The sequence below is a fragment of the Zophobas morio genome, unplaced genomic scaffold, assembly GCF_036711695.1.
Source record: "Zophobas morio isolate AGI-343-1 ecotype UQ-CSIRO unplaced genomic scaffold, CSIRO_AGI_Zmor_V1 ptg000017l, whole genome shotgun sequence".
Classification (NCBI taxonomy): Eukaryota; Metazoa; Arthropoda; class Insecta; order Coleoptera; family Tenebrionidae; genus Zophobas; species Zophobas morio.
This window is the reverse complement of record NW_026972122.1, coordinates 16,867,929-16,888,920: the sequence shown is the minus strand read 5'-3', so window position 1 is coordinate 16,888,920 and position 20,992 is coordinate 16,867,929. Positions and strand designations below refer to the sequence as shown.

Genomic DNA, 20,992 nt, shown 5'->3' with positions numbered 1-20,992 from the left:
TCTTCCTTGCACCGGAAAAGTTATCCTCCTAAATCTTTACAACGACATCTGGACTGGCCATTCCTTTCCTGAGCTCTGGTCAGAAGCTATTATTATTCCAATCTTAAAACCCAACAAACCTAAATTCGATGTTAACTCATACCGGCCCATTTCTCTTACTTGCACAATGTGTAAACTCATGGAGAAAATGATAAACCGGAGACTTGTATGGTATCTAGAAAAGGAACATCTTTTAAACATCCATCAAAGTGGCTTTAGAAAGCTTCGTTCCACAGCCGACAACATTATTAATCTCGAATCTGAAATTCGCGAAGCTTTCGCTAATAGACACAAAGTTCTGGCTGTTTTTTTTGACATTGAAAAAGCCTATGATATGACTTGGCGGCATAAAATCTTAGACCAACTTCTTCGATGGGAACTCACTGGAAACATTTATTTTTTTGTTTTTAACTTCTTACACAACCGTACTTTTTCAGTAAGGGTAAACAACACGTTATCGAGAAAAAAGAACTTACAAAACGGCATCCCTCAGGGCTCCGTCCTTAGTGTGACTCTCTTTCTCATAGCAATCAATGATATTCTCAAGGATGTAAACCACCCTGTAAAAGGTGGCCTCTTTGCTGACGATCTCATCCTCTACATAAAAGGAAAGGAACTCCAATCAATAACCAGTCTACTCCAAAGAGCCATACACACTGTCCAGGCCTGGTCCGAAAATAACGGAGTTCGATTCTCAGCCGAAAAAACGAAATGTATCTGTTTCTCGCAGAAAAGCGGGCAATTACCTCCACCCCTCCAGCTTCAGGGAATAAATCTTGACTATGTTCCTCAAGCCAAGTTCCTAGGAGTGGTTTTTGATCAGCACCTCTCATGGAAACCGCATATAGATCACTTAAAGGCTACCTGTCTAAAAATTGTAGACCTTCTGAAAGTCCTCTCTCATCCTATTTGGGGAGCCGACACCCAAATCCTCCTTCGTATCTACAGAACATTACTACGACCCAAACTTGATTATGGAGCAGTGGCCTACTCAGCATGCCGTCCCAGGCTCCTTACACCTCTAATCACTCTTCAGAATTCTGCATTACGAATAGCCCTTGGGGCCTTCCGCACAAGCCCAGTTATCAGCCTCTATAGCATAGCAAAGGAACCGCCTCTTCTTTTCCGTTTCAAGTACCTTCAGTTATCCTTCGCAGCTAATACCTCTAGAAATCCCAGCAATCCTGTCCTCCAGCATGTATTTACCGATCGCCTGACTATACTATTTGATCGCAAACGACACCTAATCCCACCCATCTCAATTCGCCTTCAACAAGAACTGGCAACTCTCGGAATACCGTCCTTCCCCGCTATTCTTCCATACGAGTTCGCTACACCCCCGCCTTGGCTAATTCCATCTCTTCGACCAGACACCACTCTCCTCCAGTTCACCAAAACTAATACACCCGCTTCAGTGATCCAGACAGAATTTCATACCTTACAAGCAACCTGCTCAGATTCGACTTTTCTATACACGGACGCTTCGAAATCAGTCACAGGCGTCGTCGGTTCAGCCGTCGTTGGGCCTTCCGTACGCCGACTATTACGGCTACCATCTCCAGCTAGTGTGTTCACGGGCGAACTCTACGCTCTCCTCCAAGCCTGCAAGATTATCACCACGATGAGCGCCTCTAAATACTGCATTTGTACCGACTCTTTAGCCAGTCTAAGCGCACTGCGAAATATTTATTCAACCAATCCGTTGATCATGCAAATTTTTGAAGTGTGGACCATGCTCTCCAATAGCGGCAAAACCGTCCGTTTCATCTTTGTTCCATCTCACACTGGCATATCGGGAAACGAAGAAGCTGACAGGGCTGCTAAAGAAGCAGTCGAATCGGAATCTGCCGCAGAAATTTTGTTAGTCCCAGCACCTGACGCCAAAAGTTTATTTAAACAGGCTATCATTCAAAAGTGGCAAACAGACTGGACCGCTACGCCTACAGCATTGCAGCAGATTAAGCCAGAAGTTAACTGTATACTTCCACTTCCGCCAGATCGTCGTGATCAAGTCGTTTTAACGCGGTTGCGATTAGGACACACTCGGCTCACCCATGGATACCTGCTCAACCGCACCTCCCCAGCTACTTGCCAGCAATGCGGATGCCGTCAAACTGTCCAGCATCTCATCTGCGATTGTCCCCACTGGCAAACCCAACGCAACCATTTCCAAATATCACCCAACCTCGCCGAAGCGCTAGGAAGTACCATCCCGAACGTGGTCAACATCCTTCTGTTCCTTAAACATATTAAGCTGTTTGAATGCATATAGAAGGGTTTTTCTTTTTATTAAGTGTGTTTTCCCTACCATGTAAGGTTGCTAATGACCTAGCTGTCGATGCGACCAAATGTACAAATAAAAAAAAAAAAAAAAAAAAAAGTTTTTCGCCCTGTATGTGATTTTAAATTTCCCACGATTTCGGTACTATGCAAGATGGCGTTCACCTTCAACTTTTGCGCTGTATCGCCAGTCGATAACTAATTAAAGTCTTTCCCTACAACTTATACCACGAGCCGCCACTGTTTCCATGTTAAACTAGGGGATGTAGGTGACTTGAATCTAAACGCTAATAAACTTGACCAGTGACATGTCTGCACTTAATAAAACTGACCTACAACCTACAAATTCTTGATCCAACAATAATGCGCGTACTCCTTGATAGTGTGACAATATAACTCAGGGTAAAGTAACCTCATTTGACATACATCTGTTAAAACTGTTACGTCTTAAGCGGCTTAAGCCAAACCACCCTTATAAGTCAAACTGGCTATTGTATTACTTAACTCAGTTCACAGCTACATTATGCCAACAGTGGACAGTAATAATCTTGGGGTTCGGATCCACAAAGCTTACAATAGACAGTTTGACTTATAAGGGTGCTTTGGCTTAAGCCGCTTAAGTCATAAAAGTTTTAACAGGTGTATGTCAAATGAGGTTTGTGTATATGTAACACTGCAAAAGAATCAAAACATTCCAGAAAACTGAACAAAGTAAAGGTTGTTCGATAAAAACTTTAGGAATGTGGTGCTGCTAAATTCCGTACTAATAATAATTACCCTCAATTTTAATTTTAAATTTCAATACGCCTCGTTTCCCTTGAATTGAATGACCAAATGTCAGTACCCAATGTTATTTTTGACATCTTCCGCAATTTCTACCGTACCTACTCTACACGTTGCTGTTACAAACGGCAACTCGTTATGAATACCTACACGACACGTATATCTACTGGGTACATTTTATCTGTATCCTAATAAAACTTTATGACAGCAACTCGTTACAACCGTCATTAGAGAAGAACAGGGCCGTGTTTTCATAACTGACGGCGGTCGCGCGCTTCGTAGGTAAAAAGACAGGAGCGTACTATTTGGAATTAACGAATTTGTAAATCACTCCCAGCAAATGTGACAAGTATCCACAGAAGCCGACCACATTAATTTTACGGGGTTGTTAAAAACATAAAATTTTATTAGGAGACAAATAAAATGCACCCACCAACTGTAGTATTATCAAAAAGAATCCGACTACACTCATATTAACCTATGATAATGTGGCGTCGATCTAATTTGTCCAACATGCCAGTACATTTAGCGCTCATTGGAAAATTTTAATTTTTCTAAATTAATGAATTTTGCCGATTGTAGGAAAATATAATTTTACATACAGTTTTATTTTTACAATCAAAATTAAAATAAGACAAAAAATTTTTATTAAAAGTGGCCTCAGTCTCACAAGGTATTGCGATGTATGAGTCATATAGAGACACTCTGCGTTATTAACATGGCAGTATGACCACTTTGAGAATAGGTCGAAATTTCTAGACTTGATACTCATATTGCATACGAACAATAATGTGTAACTGCCCACAACTTTTTTCAGACATTACTTCTTTTAACAAAGTAACTTTTAACAATTAAATATGGGATTAAATATTTCTCTCTTCAAAATAAAGTTTTGTCAACATATATAATCTTCTAATTATTATTATTAAATGCGTTCCCAGATTTTTTTTGCTCATATTAATTAAAGTGGTACCAGGCATTTAAGTATGTTCAAATTAATTACAGTCTGTATCTTATAAAATCGAATGATCAATAGCACCCATGTCGGAATAATTTTATTTAGGCGCAGAATAATAACAATAACCTCAAAATAATAGGTGTGGCCACAAATAAACGAAACAAATTTTGCTTCATTCAGTTGTTATCAAAATACAGGGCTTTTATAAATGATTCTAAGAACGCAGTTGGCCATGGATTTCAAAAATTCCGCTTCGCTAAAATTCTGCCTCATTGACAGTTCTCACTTGTCATTAATGTCATTTGTAACCTGTCATTTAAAGTCGTCGTTTTTATTGTTTTAACGTTTTTCAAGCGTGAATTCCAGTAATTCTCGTTGATCCAAGCTTAAAGCAACAAAACAGACGTTTTCAAAACTCTTGGTGGTTGCGTACGAAAATTTTGTTTTTGTGTAAGAAGCGAAGACTGTGAAAATGGTTTATTCTGTTGAACAAGACATTTTCATTGTTATGTCTTGTTATCGCAATGGGACTTCGTACACGAAGAGTGGGTGTATTCTGTAATAGCTTGTAAGCAAGAATATCTGACCAAATACCGTGATTTAATAATTCAAGAAAAATCGTTAAAGGCTTACATTAGAGATGTAATCAACAGATTTGTTCGAACTGACAGTGAAATCTTGTGGAAGACCTTCAGTATCTGAGGAAGTTGTTGATAATTTGAGACGACTTGAGCAGAATCCATAAACGTCTTTGACAAAATTTCCTTAGCAGTCAGGAGTTCCTGTTGCAACATGAAATTGAACAATGGGTCCAAAACATTGACGACAGGATGTTAGAGATCATTTTTGAAATTAAAGAGAGACTGAACATGTGCCTTTAACAAAATGGTGAACATTTTCAACATATATTGTGACGTTTAACCACAATAAATTTGGGAAAGTTAGTAGGTAGGTACAATTTTTATATTTAAATATATAATCTGAGTTTTATTGCATTATTGCAAGCTTTTTCGTTTCCGAATGTAAGCTAAAGAAGCATTGTAATAGAGTCTATCTGCCGAATGGCTACTTTCATATTTCATGACCCCTAGATTATGAAAAGTAGGTCTCGTGTTTCCGTCTGTCTGCCTGCCTTCCGTGTCGACTTAGATCGATTGGTTATCAAATTTACAAAATCAAATTTTATAATTTTTCTAAAAAGTTAAATATCTAGTACTGTACTTCAGGGACAAGGGAAGTAATCTTGACCAATTTTATTATTTAAATTTCTATTAATTTAATAACAACTAATAGTATATTCATAAGAAATCAATATTTCATTTAATGTCAAATTATATAGATACTTATCATCATTTATTAATGTTCAGATAATGGTTTCCAAGTAGTTGGCGATAACGTATTAATACAATACTGTGAGATACTCCTGACATTTTGAGGTGATTATCATACTCGTACATGATGATTTTGGCGATATTGTTATGACGACACATCAAAAAACAATTCTTATTATTTGATGAGTGGCACAATTTTCAGGGATTGTACACATAGTAAATACTAATAATATTTTCAGATGATTAGATATATACAAGATGATTTTGAAATGTGTGCAATAGGAAAAAAACGGGGATCAGCTCATAATAGCTCCCTAGAAAAAATTATTTTATTAAATATAAATTAATTATTATACACGCCACTGGTAATGTTTCTTGACGTACCATAACTACTATTCAATGAATGCCATAGAACAACTAGCATTAAGAATTAAAAAGGGAGCGCACTGGTGAGCAACGTGCAAAAACACGATTCGATTAACGTCTTTGACAATAGCGAATTTTTACAGTTCAGAGCGTGTTGACGTGATAATGTTTTATGGTGTGGCTGATGGAAATGCTAGGTTGGCCCGCGAATTGTGGATCCAACGCTTTCCAAATCGCGCGATTCCGTGTGCTTCCGTGTGTGCGAACATTTACATCAGTGGTACAGCATATCCGAGATCATGGTACCTCAAGCCCCAAACTCCCGATCATGGTCGTGATAAGACCGTAAGAATACTGCAAGCTGAAGAACAAATTTTGGAACGCTTTGAAGAAGAGCCCGACATCAGCACTCGCTGACTTGCAGATGAAGTGGGAGTTTCAAAAATTGCGAGCTTAGAGCTCGCTGATTTTCCACGTCGTATAATTTACTGCGAATGGTTGGTACAGCAATGTCGTTAAAAACCTAACTTTTTAAACTGCATTCTGTTTACGGATGAAACAGAATTCACTCGCAATGCTGTTTTCAACAGCCACAACACTCACATTTCGTGCGATGAAAATCCACACGCTCGTCAAGAAGTGCGATTTCAACGATGGTGTTCCATAAATGTGCGGGCCGGTATCGTAAACGACCGGTGTCGTAAATGACTTTATGTTTTACCACACAGAATAACCACGGCACAGTACCTTAAGTTTAAACAATGGGTTGGAAGAGCAGCTAAATATGGAAGTACGTCTATGCTAAACGAACGAGCACTACCACATTTTGCTAGACCAGTATCTGAATGGTCAAATAACCATTTTCCTAACCGCTGGGTCGGTAGAAATGGCCTAGTAGCTTGCCGTCCGCGTTCACCCGATCTCTATCCATGGAATTTTTGTCTATGAGGTTGGATGAAACAGTCAGTTTATGGAAATCAGCAGTGTTCAGAAACTATCGAAGAGCTTCAACAACGAGTGGAAGTGGCAGCCACTATGTGAATAAACATCATTTAAAATTGCATCATATTGTGGACCAATATTAACGTAAAGTTCTAAATCGTGGTTATTGAGGTAGGTATTCAAATAACGAAAGATCTCGAAATGTGGAACTCCCGAAGCTTTTTTCCGTATCCGTGCAAACATGTTGCGACGTGCTGAAGCCTGTATTGCTATGTCAAGGACATTTTCAACATTTATTATAGAAATGTAGTAGCATTCTAAGTTGCTCTTATGTTTGTTCTAATAAACAACGTGAAATCGTTATGGCAAGGACCAAACATCCGTCAGAATAAAAAGTCGATCACCATGAAGCATTTCCAAAAATCGGTTCTACTCAGGACCACTTTTTGTTTCTACAACTATAACCTTTTGCATTGACCTTAAACGATGAATGAATACATGAATCAACGATGATAATAACCAGCAAAAAGTCAATTGAAACTGAAATTGTTTATATGGTTTTTATTCGATCGTTTTTCTTTTCCACCTACTGTTTAAAAGGTGAATCCGTGGCATCGGATAGAGGGTGGCGCATGGAAGTTTTGCCGCGTTTGATTTTTAATTTGTTTTTTCTATATTTCCACATTACTACGGTACGTGATGTCGTGGTTACAATTATTGCCTATATTTCGAAATCATCCTGTATTTACAGATAATCTTATAGAATTGCTTGGCGATAACAATTTGAGGACAGACCCATTGTTCTGAGGATACCTCCAGTTATTTGATAATTGAAAATGGTGATCGATAAAATCACACCCAAATTTACAGAGACAATGTGGATACTGATTTGTTGTTCCTAAACGTCAAAAAAGTTTTTCGCTCCTAAACAAGAAAACAAATTAGAAATAATAATACAAAATAAAAAGTATATAAACAAAATATGTGAAAAAAAAGTCAAGATAAAGGACTGCATAATATTATATAATAAGTAAGTGTTTACAACGAAAAAAAAACTGCAAACTCATAAGCGTACCTATTTTATTAAATGTATACGTTGGGGGAGGAATAAGATTGTTGTATATCTTAATGTGGCACGTTTTAGAAGCATCTGACCACAACGAGTAGATAGATTCATTTTGAATTAATCTTTAATGCAAATAAGACGGATATTTCTATACGTTGATTCTATAAAAACAAGTAGGTATGACAAAATACAAATAATGATATGTAGTTATACAAATTCAACCAGCTTAGTTTTTGTAGACTCTAATTATCTTGACTGAGTAAAAAAAGCAGACCAGTAAACTATTTTATTTACAATCGTTTTAACTAGCTTGAAAATAACAAAAATGTTCCCCCAATTTGAAATTTAATACGGGTAAGTCAGCAGGTTTTGGAAAATGTAACAACTATTATTATTAATATTATTATAATAATTAAATCCCATTTAAAATCGAGTTGCCCGGAATTTATAGGTTGGAACGAGGGCTCCTTCCAACTGCTTAAAACGCGAACAATTACACGCTTTTAAAAGTTGGAAAGCCGTATATTGTTGACTGATTGTAAATAAATACACTTGTTGTGCTCAGCACAACAGAATACATTTTTTGTACGTGTTGAGCGAGCCCTTACAGTCACAATAAAATAAATATTTGTGAAAGTATCAAGCTTTAAGTTTTTATCTCTGAAGGGAGCATTCTTCTGAACATGCAGTTGTTTTAGTATCATAAAACAATTGCGTACTAAATAGGAAGTAGATACGTGCGGAACACCGTTATTATTCCTAAATTTTTGCATTTTGTGAGCGAATTAAAAAATGTCAAAATTAAATTGTGAATAAACATCATTTAAAATTGCATCATGTTGTGGAGCAAATATTAGCGTAAAGTTTTAAATCGTGGTTATTGGGGTAGGTATTCAAATAACGAAAGGTCTAGATTAACGATTGAATAGATAATTTTCCAAAAATAACATGGTCGGAATACTATTTTGTTAAAAAGAAACTTAGTTATTCGAAAGTAATTTAGATTTAACATTAACTAGCCCGCGGCTTCGCACGCGTTAAATTCGGAGTAAAACAATTATTATTGTGGGTTATCCATAAGAGATAGACATATACCATTGGGGAGTTTTCTGCAGACCTTTTCAAGGTGTACAATACTCGGTACATTATTTTGATAAATCTCGTAGGGTTAAGCCTGCGTTTGCAATGTAAGCGGAAAAAATATAATTATTTACGGCATCACATTAGAAACCTCAAAAATAACAGTATTTCTCTACTATACATATATTAGATGTTATTATACATATAAACCTTCCTCTTGAATCACTCTATCTATTAAAAAAACCGCATCAAAATCCGCTGCGTAGTTTTAAAGATCTAAGTATACATAGGGACAGACAGCGGAAAGCGACTTTGTTTTATACTACGAGTATGTAGTGATATATCGTGGTTCCAGGTATACAAAACCTTACTATAATCTAGGTTATGTAGTGATATATCGTGGTTCCAGGTATACAAAACCTTACTATAATCTAGATTTTATGTTCGTCATAAGCTTTTTAGAAATATTATCCGTAATCTCTACCAATGCAGTTACGGTACTGTGATGCTCACGAAATCTCCACCGCGCTGAATGAAAAATATTGTAGTTCACTATTTGTAAACTATTTTCCCTACGATTTTAGGAAAAGTTGGTAATATACTAACGGGGCAGTAACCATGACAATAGTTGGTTACCGTTTTATCGTTTTTTAACTTTATAGTATTCCATATTTCAATTATACAGGGTTAGTCACGAGAGAATTACTTCTGAAAATTCTTTTAACGCAACCCAAAATACTAATACCCTGTACCACTTGATATTATCTAAATTTAAAATGAAATGCCTAATCCATGATTACTTTGACTTTGGCAGTGTCACTTTGACGTTAATTAATTTTTAACATTTTTTTTCATCATTGACTCGCCTCTAGAGCCCCATTTGATCGATGACATACAGTCAGATCAATCTGGGCTATACTGAAGCCGTAAGTGCTCTACCAATGTTGTTCGCCGCTAATGTGCATGTGTTAATTCGCCATCTCTGCGTCACCGAGAGCCTTTTCGAAGTGCAAATCTGCAACCTCTGGACTTCTTCGGCCATCCATTTACAAAAAAGCCGTAGCATTCCCCCAAAATGCCCAACATTTTCAACAGATTAGTAGTTAAATTATTTACACATTACTTGTTTGAGTTTGTGTTGTAACCTTTGAATAAAATTCCGTAAAAGGAATTTTTAGAAATAATTTTCTCGTGATTAATCGGTTGCAAAAGATCAAGAGGCACACTGAAAAATATATTAGCGGCGCCGGAGGAGATTTCCGACTGGCTGCGGTACCACCATGGACACTCGCGTAACCTCTTTTTCCACAATTGTCAAAATGAGATTGCCAAACTCAAAGCAATCATGGATTAAGCATTTTATTTTAAATTCAGTTAGTATCAAATGGTACATGGTATTCGTATTTTGGGTTGCGTAAAAATAATTTTCAGAAGTAATTCTCTCGTGACTAACCCTGTATTTAAGAAAGTGATCGGTTTGTTAGTTTTACATATTATAATCATATTAAAAATACCAGCGTATAAGACAAATAACCTGAGACACAAAACCTATGTTTTTGTATTCTGTTTTACGTACAACGCTAAAAGTACACGAAATTACACACATTTGTCAAAGTAAAAAGTTAAAAAAAGTGGCCATTCGTCCAATGGACCCAATTACTCTACTTCCTTAGCTTACGCTGGAGAAGTAAAAAATTGTTGCACACGTTTATAATTTATGTGAGAAAATAAAGGATATCGACTAAATCAATTTGTACAAAAACCTAATGTTGGTAAACTGTGTCACTTTTTCCAACAAAAAAAAAAATAATACTGTCACATACAGGAAACGCATGCTGTTCCAGTAATTACATTATTAATGGATTCTTTTCTTCAAGCTCGAATTAAAACAATTTGTTAAAAATATGATGTACGTTTTATTTAAAGAACTTAACATGATTATTCTGAAAAAAAATATATGTCTCACCTTAATGAAAATAGATATATTCTGCGACATTATTTTCATCTGGTTTAAAATGAGCTTTTGTTAAAAAACGTAGGTTTGAACAGTCAGAGTCCATCAGTAAATTAAAAAAATACGTCATCGTTGTTTATAAAACCCAGATTTAGAAAAAAAACTATTGGAAAACTAGTGTACCTAAAGTTGATACATATTATATTTCTTTTCGAGTGTTATTTGTTAAGCGACGTCTCTGTACTGTAGTGGCAAAGCATGACACATCGTTTGATAATGGCGTGATAGTGATATCATTGTTCCTGTTGGAATTGTTTGGTAATGAATGGCTGTAGTCAGTGACGAACAAATCTGACAAACAAATACGAATAAATATAATATATATTACAATTACTCCACCTTCAATTAGACAAAATTAATGTTTGAAGTTGAATTCTCATATAATGTAAATTAATTTATTTTAAAATCTTATATCATGTACCTACGTTGCTCTGTATTGATATATGAACAGGCATATTATTGAAAATTATTATTTAAGGGTAAATTTCGTTACCATACCATAATAAACATGTATAGTCTAACTACCGATATTTGAAGGTGACTTCACTGCGGATAATGTGCTTAGGATGATTTATTTATTCTTTAGTCTCGCTGTAAATGTGTCCATCTAGACTGTGTTTAAAGAAGTTTACAAATTTTTCAAGTACGGCACCGATTCCCTCGCAGGTAAAGAAACCTTGATGTATCCGAGCGTTTACTGCAGTGGGCGGTTATCCTGCTTGTAAAGACCCTTAAGGCGATTAGAGGTTAGTGAAGTTACCTCCAAATATCGGTAGCCAGGCTTTACATAGTTTAAACATTTTCAGATTTACTAACTTCTTTACTTCCCAAGCGTAAGCTAGTTCTAGCATCAAATACTTCAAATCCCAAGCACCTTAACCGTGGGATACATACAGTGCATTTTTTTTAAGTGACCATGCTAAATTTTATACCCTATGTAACTTATGTTTGAGTAAAGATGCAGAGTTGACATTTTTACTGGATGTAATTTGGGTCATCTTTTGACGATTTTATTAAAGATTATGCTTTGAGTTAAAGGATATTTCTTTTGTTTTCTTCATTTATGTTTGAATTCCAAAATGCTGTTTCTTTTTTGAATAATAATGTAAATAAAAGTATTTAAGGATTAAAATTAAAATTATGCAGTCGAAAATGACAAGTCAAAATGATAAATCAAAATCTTTTACGATGCACGTAAACTTTTTAACCAAAATAATTTTTACTTTTTAAAGCATAAATTGTGGTAGTGGAAATTAAAGTACAACCCTAAGGGTATTTCCACCACAAAAATCATCTCTGGGTTTTCACCCTAACAAAAGTTAACATGGTGTCTAAAATTTAACATGGAACATGGAAAACGAATTTATCATTATTATTATTATTAATGGTCTTAATTCATCATTTATTGCCTTGAATAATGTTTACCTAACCGGTTTTTGAAAATTTTTGTATTTTCCGATTAAATAACTTCGGTAGGCAGTTTATTCCATTCATATTATACGTATAGAATTGTTTTTCTGATATTCGTTTTAAATATTGGTATTATTTTTCCTCAAATGAAAATAATGACCACCTTCTTTTCTCAGTCTTAGAATTATATCTGTATCTACATAGGTATTAAGTTACCTGTCAACTTCACAATGTGATAAATAAACTCGAATTTAATGGTTAATTCAAATTTGTTTCCAAAACTTCAGTTTGTTACGGTGAAGCAAAATAGATACTGCCACAAGACGGGATACCTTCAGTATTTCGTAATTCAGATATTCAGATTATGATCATTTAATTTCAAAATTTTACTGTTAGTTAATTATATTCACAATTTCTAAAGAGATTTAATAACTGTGCCTTTTCCAACAACCGTCCGTGTACAAAGCATACTATTAATGCCTATATAAATTAAGTACCTACATGTTACATGCCAAATTGTCTATCTATTCGAACATCTCCAATTTGGGGTCAGTCTCTTGGATACACTCGAACCTTTATTTTGCAAAAGTAAATTCTAAAAACCCTTTTAACCTCTCCTGCTTGCAATCTCGCCATATCTTTAAAATAAAAATAACTGAGCATTAGTTCTTGCACATAAGCGTAAATTCTAAATATTGAAAGAACGATAACATCCTCAAGCAGAAGTTCACAGTTTAACCATAATGTGATGAACTGACTTTTGTGTTCCGCAAATATTTATTTCAACACTTTGTCTGTTTGTCATTTAACAATTACAAATTGGAAACAGGAATTGAGACGACTTTACTGATTTTGCACATAGAGTGCTACAAATAGATTTGAAGTTCGAAATAGTCTTTACTCTGCGAAAATGACGATTTTCTTAAACAGGTGAACAATTATATACGAATAGATTTGCCATTCTCATAATTAAAATAAATTTTAATAATAAAATCGGCTTCACAGATCAGAAAATGAATTTACATCTCGCCTTGAACATGTTTTGTTTACGGTTGCTTTAAAATTCCTGAAGTGCTCCTTTCCGTATTTATTTTTTGCTAAAACTGTTGCTTTTCTTTTTATTAACTGAAGTTAATAAATGTGTTTGTTACGTATTTTATATTATCAATTTAAAATATTCGGTTATACTTGTAATAGGACAGAAAATAGCCTTTATTTTACATAACCTGTGAACGTAAACTATTCGACGTGTATTAGATACTAAAGAATTAATTTAGGTTAAATAGGAATCAAACAAACTGCAACATCACCACTAAATGCGACCGATCTTTCTTAAAAAAAATAATTATAGTTGCATTGTTTAAATTGTTAAAATATCCTGCTTTTATGAATCGATCTTTATCTTACAAATTTAACATATATTCATTTCGAATTACTACGTTCTACAAACCTAGTCCAATAAAAAGTTCTCTGAAATCTGACGTCACTGTCAGTTTCAATGTCATTAAACTGATGATGACGCGGTAAAGCAGATAACTTATTTAAGATGGAATATTTAATTATTCCTTTAAAATTTAATACAATGCAATGTGTAATTTCAGTTTCTCGGAATACGTGTGATTCAGACTAAGTTTGTGCTTCAACGTTGTGAGAAAAAAAAATGTTTGGAATAATTACTTAACCTACTACTACTCAATACCTACAGGTCCATAGCCAGTTTAGTTGCAGAATTGTAACTTTTTGGAAAAAGTGTAGAAAATCCACGACTTCTTAAATTTAAACTGATGTTCTCGGTAACATTAACACCCCATAAACAGGTATACTTCAACTTCAGAATGAAATAATAAAATATAAAGAAAACAGTAACCCTGAAAAACATACTAACAATGAACTAGTGTAAAAGTTGTAAAACATAACAACAATCGGCTTTCCTCATTTATTTATTAGATGTAGGTACAAGTGATAACTTTTGTTTTCGAAAAATAATTGTTTTTAAGCATTTATAAATATTTTATTTGTGATCTAATATTGTGCCACTATTTTTTATGTTGTCAACTCTCCATCCCTAAAGAATACTGACAACTTCAATGAAGAGGAAATTTTTACATATAAGAATTTAAAATTATTGGGCAATATTAAAAATGCATAGAACTAAAACTACAAAAACTGTACACTTAAATATTTTTGTTATTATTGTACTTATAGTAAAAAAAAGGAAATGCATCAGAATAATAAAACAAACAAGAACTTCACACCTACCCAAATATGATAGCCATACATAAAAATTCAGTCATCTGCTCCATACCTACATATATTTAGCTTTGTGTTTAAATTGTATTAACAAACATTAACTCCTCTTCAGTATTACTCCTTGTAGGAGTATCAAAACCTGTAGATAATTCTAGGAACTCTTGACTAATCCTAACCAGTACAAAATAAATATTGATGCAATAAAATATATGAAGCATAATATTGTGATCTTATTGAAGACTGAATAAATAACTAATACTTACATTATTTTGCGATTTGCTTAAAAAAGTCTCAGAAAGACCAATATTAAATATGTACACCTTTCCGTTTTTTTTAAATATTGTCATTAAAAAACAAATATTTGTATAGGATGTCATTGGCAATGAACTTAACTTATTTATACCGCGGACAACTCTTCCGTGAATTTGAACCTGAACGAATATTAACTTTGTTTAGTTTCTAAAAATAGTCAGTCATAATTGCCAAAATTTTAATTACTTCCAAAGTATAGTTAAATATCGTAAATTATAAAAATATAAAACTTGTCAATGAATTATTAATAGTACTTACTGTCAGGTGTTACAGGTACATAAAGTATTTTGATTTCAATTGTGTTAACATCATTGTCGTTGTTTTCATGCTTCCCCATGTTAAACACGAACACCAATCCGCTTTTGTGTTGTGGTATCGAGACACTGACTACATGAAGGCTAACTTTCGATTTTTGTGAATTATTCATACAACACTGAACAGTGATGACTAAAGGTGCGCTTACACAATATCGAAATATTTCCACTCTTAAATTTGTAAACACGACATTATAAAGCAATTTATTATGAGACATTACTTACCTAAGTAGGTACCTAACTCAATCAATTTGCTACGTTTCTAACTTCCAGTTTAACATAAATCAATCATATGACGTTGACGCAACATCAATTTATTAGTATTTTGCATTTTTGCGTAAATAGCTTTCATTGTAATCCATTTATAAAGAGTGTATATTTGTCTATCAGTAGGTACGTGGGAATATTAAGGTCATTTGTTTTGATTGTGTTATATAACACACTATGCTCTTGTTTTACTGTTTATGACAACGAAAAAGTAATATTAACATTTCGCTTGATAATCTCATTGTTATTGGTATCTTTGAGAGCTCCAGTCTTTCAGTAACGCGTAAGTATTTTTTCCAGTCCTACGCGTAATATATTTCATGTTATCCACTTATCTAAAAGTACGATACAGTTTGTTTGTGACGATAAAACACTGAATTACAGGAAATGTTTTAATGAATATACTCGAACAGTACAAAATATTTTTTGGTTTTCTTCTGCTAGTAAAGAAGCAGATATGGTGTTACAAAAACAGCACATTAAGCAGTGATACATACATCGTTAAGAAACATTATCAGTTGAAAGGAAAAATTGTAAAAGAAATCCTTAACTTCGATTAGTTTTTTTTTATTAATCACTTTTAAAATAGTCCAAAAATAATATAACAAATAATAAATAATACAATAAATAACAGCAACACTGGTTATTTAGCACTTCTTGTTTACCATGAATACAAACAAGAAAATTGACATAATAATAATTAATTCCTATAAACATTACGTGATATAGATATAAATACATAGTTGATTAGTTATACAGGGTGCCGCATCCAAGTTTGGACATACGGAAGAATTGGTTTCTATTTTATAAAATCTCCCCAGATCCCATTAAAGCCATTATTGAACCATGCATTTGTGGAGGTAAACGAGGGCTATCGGGCAGTAGGGGGTTCCATCTCAGATCGACAATCGCATCTTTGGATTAGTCATGGAAATCGAAATACTTAGTATTAATTCAATTAATCATTGAAGCACCAGCAGGCCCTCGTTTTTTTAATACTATCGAAGATTATATATGCAATTTTTGCATCAAATTATGTAGTTACAATTTATAATAATAATAATTTTTTTGATAAATAAAATATTTTCTTGTTTGATATTTGGTAATTTGAAATACAGTGTTTTATAGTTTCGACCTTTTGAATTTTCAATTTTTTGATAATTTGCTGTCCTTTGTGTTTTGATCTCAATTCCGCAAACTGTTTTTTTACGCAAGAATTGCATATAAGCTTCACAAACATCGACTTCGTTCTGGTTATTTTAACATCCTTTTCAGATAGGTAGCCCTACGCATTTACCGTGTAAAGATTTCTGTCAGGCATCGCACTGGAAGCTACTTTCATTCGTTTTAATAGAATGGTCACAATTTGGGCAGAACATTATGGGTAACTATGCGAAGGACACACTGGGACCACACACCTAGGGGCCTGTCCAGAAGGTTTACTTTGGCAAACATGGGTAGGAAAAAATGAATAAACAAATATTATAGTAATTAACATAGTAAGAGGGGCAACCTAGGCTTAACATTCGAGCATATGTTTACCACTTGAGCAAGCGAAGCAAAGCGAGATTGCTAATTTATGCGAGAAATGTTAAGCCAAATTACCCCTCGAAATGCGTTCATTAGTTTATCGGTCACTAAAATAAAATTAAAACAACAAATTTAAACAAAAAATTGGATTTTCATCCAAATCACATTGCTTATGCATATGGGTTACTACGGTATTATAATAAATAAACAGCAAATTTGGTCAACGCTGTCAAAAAATGTATTCATCATAAATAATTACGAAATAGAGCTGATTGTTAGTGAAGAATTTCGTGCTCCGGCTACAGCAGTGCTTCTAGAAGTAGGTACGAAAAAAAGTACGAAATTTTTAATAAATGGAGAGTCGAAAAGTAGTTGAAATAAAAAATCCTGTCTGACATTTTATGGCGAAATGTACAGTGGTGACATGGCTTTTTCTTAACTTTCGAGGTGCATGTTAAGGATTTCTTAACATTCGAGATGAATGTTAAGAGTAACTAAAGATTTATCCCCAGCCTGCATCTTAAGAGAGTTTAACAAGTAAATGAACGATAAAATATCTAAAAATATGCTCTCGACAAAACTATACCAACTCGCAAAAATGCGATAAGATGTGTGGGTGGATAACACCTTAACGTTGAAGGATATTTAAAAAAACACGGTAACAGGGCAAAAAGTCTAAAGAGTTTAGACAGTACTTCCCTCGCTGTCGGAAACTTGACGACTGCATGGCTATTGTGTTTTTTTTTCTCATTACATTTTTGTAGTGTGGAATTTAAAAAAAAATTGCGATAACGTCATCAACATTTTTGCAAAGACACGTATATCAGTTGGGATAGATGTAGTGTAATACTAAGAATAAAATTATTGTATTCCCAAATTTTCGGGAAAATGAATTGGGTCGTTTTGAATATTGATTTGTTATAATCAATAAAATAACGAAACAATTTACTCACGTATACGGCGCCGGTGAGAGGCAACTGAAAATCGTTTATGTATAAGCATTCTTAATTTAAGATGACAAGCGTAACAGCATACGTGAGAGTCAAACAGAGAAACTGTAAACAAAACGACCATCGGTTTTATTGCTTCGACTTCCGCTTATTATATAAAACATTGGGTTTTATTTTAATTTTTGACGGTGGAATTCACAATTGGTTGATTATAAACATGTCTATTCCACATTCGCGGAACCTAGACAGCGCACAAACCAAATGCACGTCTGTAATGTTAAAGTCGATGTAAATAATCGTGCTACCCTTATGTTTCAACCGAGTTTTTACTTTAAAAAATTTTGTGTCTACCAAATTGGGTTGGTCCAATGTAATACTAATAATAAGTGTTGCCTTTAATTCTGGATTCTGGATTCTTAATTTATGGGAAGTGTTGCCTTTAATTTGATCAATAAAATAAATTGACTTCATTAATTTTTTTGAGCCACCTCTTAAGAAAATCTAAAAAATATGAATGGAATGATAAATCACAAGTACAAACTCATCATCTTTTTTGCATTTTAGATAGGATTTATTTAGCAAAATTTAAGGGTGACGTCACCAATTTTTTTAGGAGGGATGAACAAATACATTTTGAACAAAAGTTTACCATGCTTATAATAACTTTAAAATATCTCCAAGATTTCAAAGCATTCAGTTTTGTAATTCCTGATTAAATCGATAAAATAAATTCACGCATTCATTAATTTTTTTGAGTCAGCCTGTATATGCAAATCCAAAATATGATGAGTCTGTACTTGTGTACAGACTCATCATATTTTGTACATTTTAGATAGGATTTATTCAGCAAAATTTTGGGGTGACGTCATCAATTTTTTAGGGGGGACGAGCAAATACATTTTGATAAAAAATTTACCATGCTTATGATAACTTTAAAACATCTCCAAGATTTCAAAGCATTCGGTTCTGTAATTCCTGATTAAATCAATAAAATCAATTGACGCATTCATTAATTTTTTTCAGTCACCCTATATATGCAAATCGAAAAAATATGAATGGAATGATAAATCACAAGTACAGACTCATCATATTTTTCACATTTTAGATAGGATTTATTCACCAAATTTTAGGGTGACGTCATCAATTTTTTTAGGGGGGGATGAGCAAATAAATTTTGATAAAAAATTTACCATGCTTATAATAACTTTAAAATATCTCCAAGATTTCACAGCATTCGGTTCTGTAATTCCTGATTAAATTAATAAAATAAATTGACGCATTCATTAATTTTTTTGAGTCACCCTGTATATGCAAATCCAAAAAATATGATTGGAATGATAAATCACAAGTACAGACTCATCATATTTTGTACATTTTAGATAGGATTTATTCAGCAAAATTTTGGAGTGACGTCATCAATTTTTTAGGGGGGGAAGAGAAAATACATTTTGATAAAAAATTTACCATGCTTATGGTAACTTTAAAACATCTCCAAGATTTCAAAGGATTCGATTCTGTAATTCCTGATTAAATCAAAAAAATAAATTGACGCATTCATTAATTTTTTCAGTCACCCTGTATATGCAAATTAAAAAATTTGAATGGAATGATAAATCACAAGAAGAGACTCACCATATTTTGTACATTTTAGATAGGATTTATTCAGCAAAATTTTGTGGTGACGTCATAAATTTTTTAGGAGGGGCGACCAAATACATTTTGATCAAAAATTTACCATGCTTACGATAATTTTAAAACATCTTCAAGATTTCAAAGCATTCGGTTTTGTAGTTCCTGAGTAAATCAGTAAAATAAATTTTACGCATTCATTAATTTTTTTGAGTCACCCTGTATATGCAAATCCAAAAAATATGAATGGAGTGATATATCACAAGTACAGACGCATCATATTTTGTACATTTTAGATAGGATTTATTCGGCAAACTTTTGAGCTGACGTCATCAAATTTTTGGAGGGGATAACCAAATATATTTTGACTAAAGATTTATGATGCTCTTTAGAGCCTTAAAACATCTGCAACATTTCAAAACATTCGGGTTAGCAGATTCAAAATTAAATTGCAAAATGTTGTTTTATAATTTTGATTTTTTTTCCAAAAATCTGGACGTTTCGGGTAAAAACTCAATTCGGGGTCGTAAACTACATGTGTAGGACTGTTATTTTATACAATTTAAGACCCATTTACTATGTACAATTTTGAAGTGACGTTTTTTTTGGTTGGCGTTTTACCATCTACATGATATTCCTAATATAAGTACAAAATTTCACAACAATCGGTCCGGTACTTTCGGAGATTATCTGTCTAATAAAAATCTGGGACGGCAGACAGACGGACAGACGGACAGACAGACGGACGGACGGACAGACGGACAGACAGACGGACGGACGGACAGACAGACGGACGGACGGACGGACAGACGGACAGACAGACGGAAATGGGAGACCTTCGTATTCTAGGGGTCATGAAAGATCGAGAAAACGTAAAAGTAGAGAGTCGGCCGACGGACTCGATTACAATACTTCCTTTGCTTACGCTCGGGAAGTAAAAATGGACCAAGATTGTAACTCAAAATAAGCTATAAAGCTGTACAACTCACGCCCAAACAAAGCGCAGGGGATAAGCCGAAAATCAGCGGAATAACGGGTCCGTTAACTTGGCACCACCAAGTTAATAAATTTTACTCAAAAGCTAGCACCTCGTTGTTCTAACCTAGCACTAGCTAGCACCATGAATCAAAAAGCTAGCACTATCTATTTATTGATATGAAAGCCTTTTATTTTCGGGGAGGTACAAGTTAACACTAGCCTCCCGACATTATTTAATGCCCGTGAAAAGTTAGTTCGAGATAGTTTAGACCTAGCACCAGCTAGTACCATTACTCTCATGACTAGCACCACTATGGAAATATTAAAAAAAAAAAACAAAAAAAGGTGCCCCCAGGTGAGACTGTATAAAATTTGAGTCATTTGTAGGTTGTAAATCCGAAATTAATGATGAAAACCTTTGTAAACTGTAAAGTCCCAAAAATATTATTAAAATAATTTCAAACTTTAACAAGAAATGTGTCTAGAAGTCAAG

At 34.0% G+C, this 20,992-nt stretch overlaps 1 protein-coding gene across 1 annotated transcript in view; it reads right to left on the bottom strand.

Annotated features, from left to right (window-relative positions):
* Nucleotides 1-15,236, bottom strand: part of LOC135130359 (alpha-tocopherol transfer protein-like) — a 50,828-nt gene extending 35,592 nt beyond the window's left edge. Inside the window, exon 1 of the mRNA XM_064057726.1 lies at nt 15,090-15,236. Coding sequence (XP_063913796.1) covers nt 15,090-15,168 — 79 coding nt within the window. The 5' untranslated portion in view covers nt 15,169-15,236. The remainder of the gene's footprint in view (nt 1-15,089) is intronic.
* Nucleotides 15,237-20,992: the final 5,756 nt, after the last annotated feature.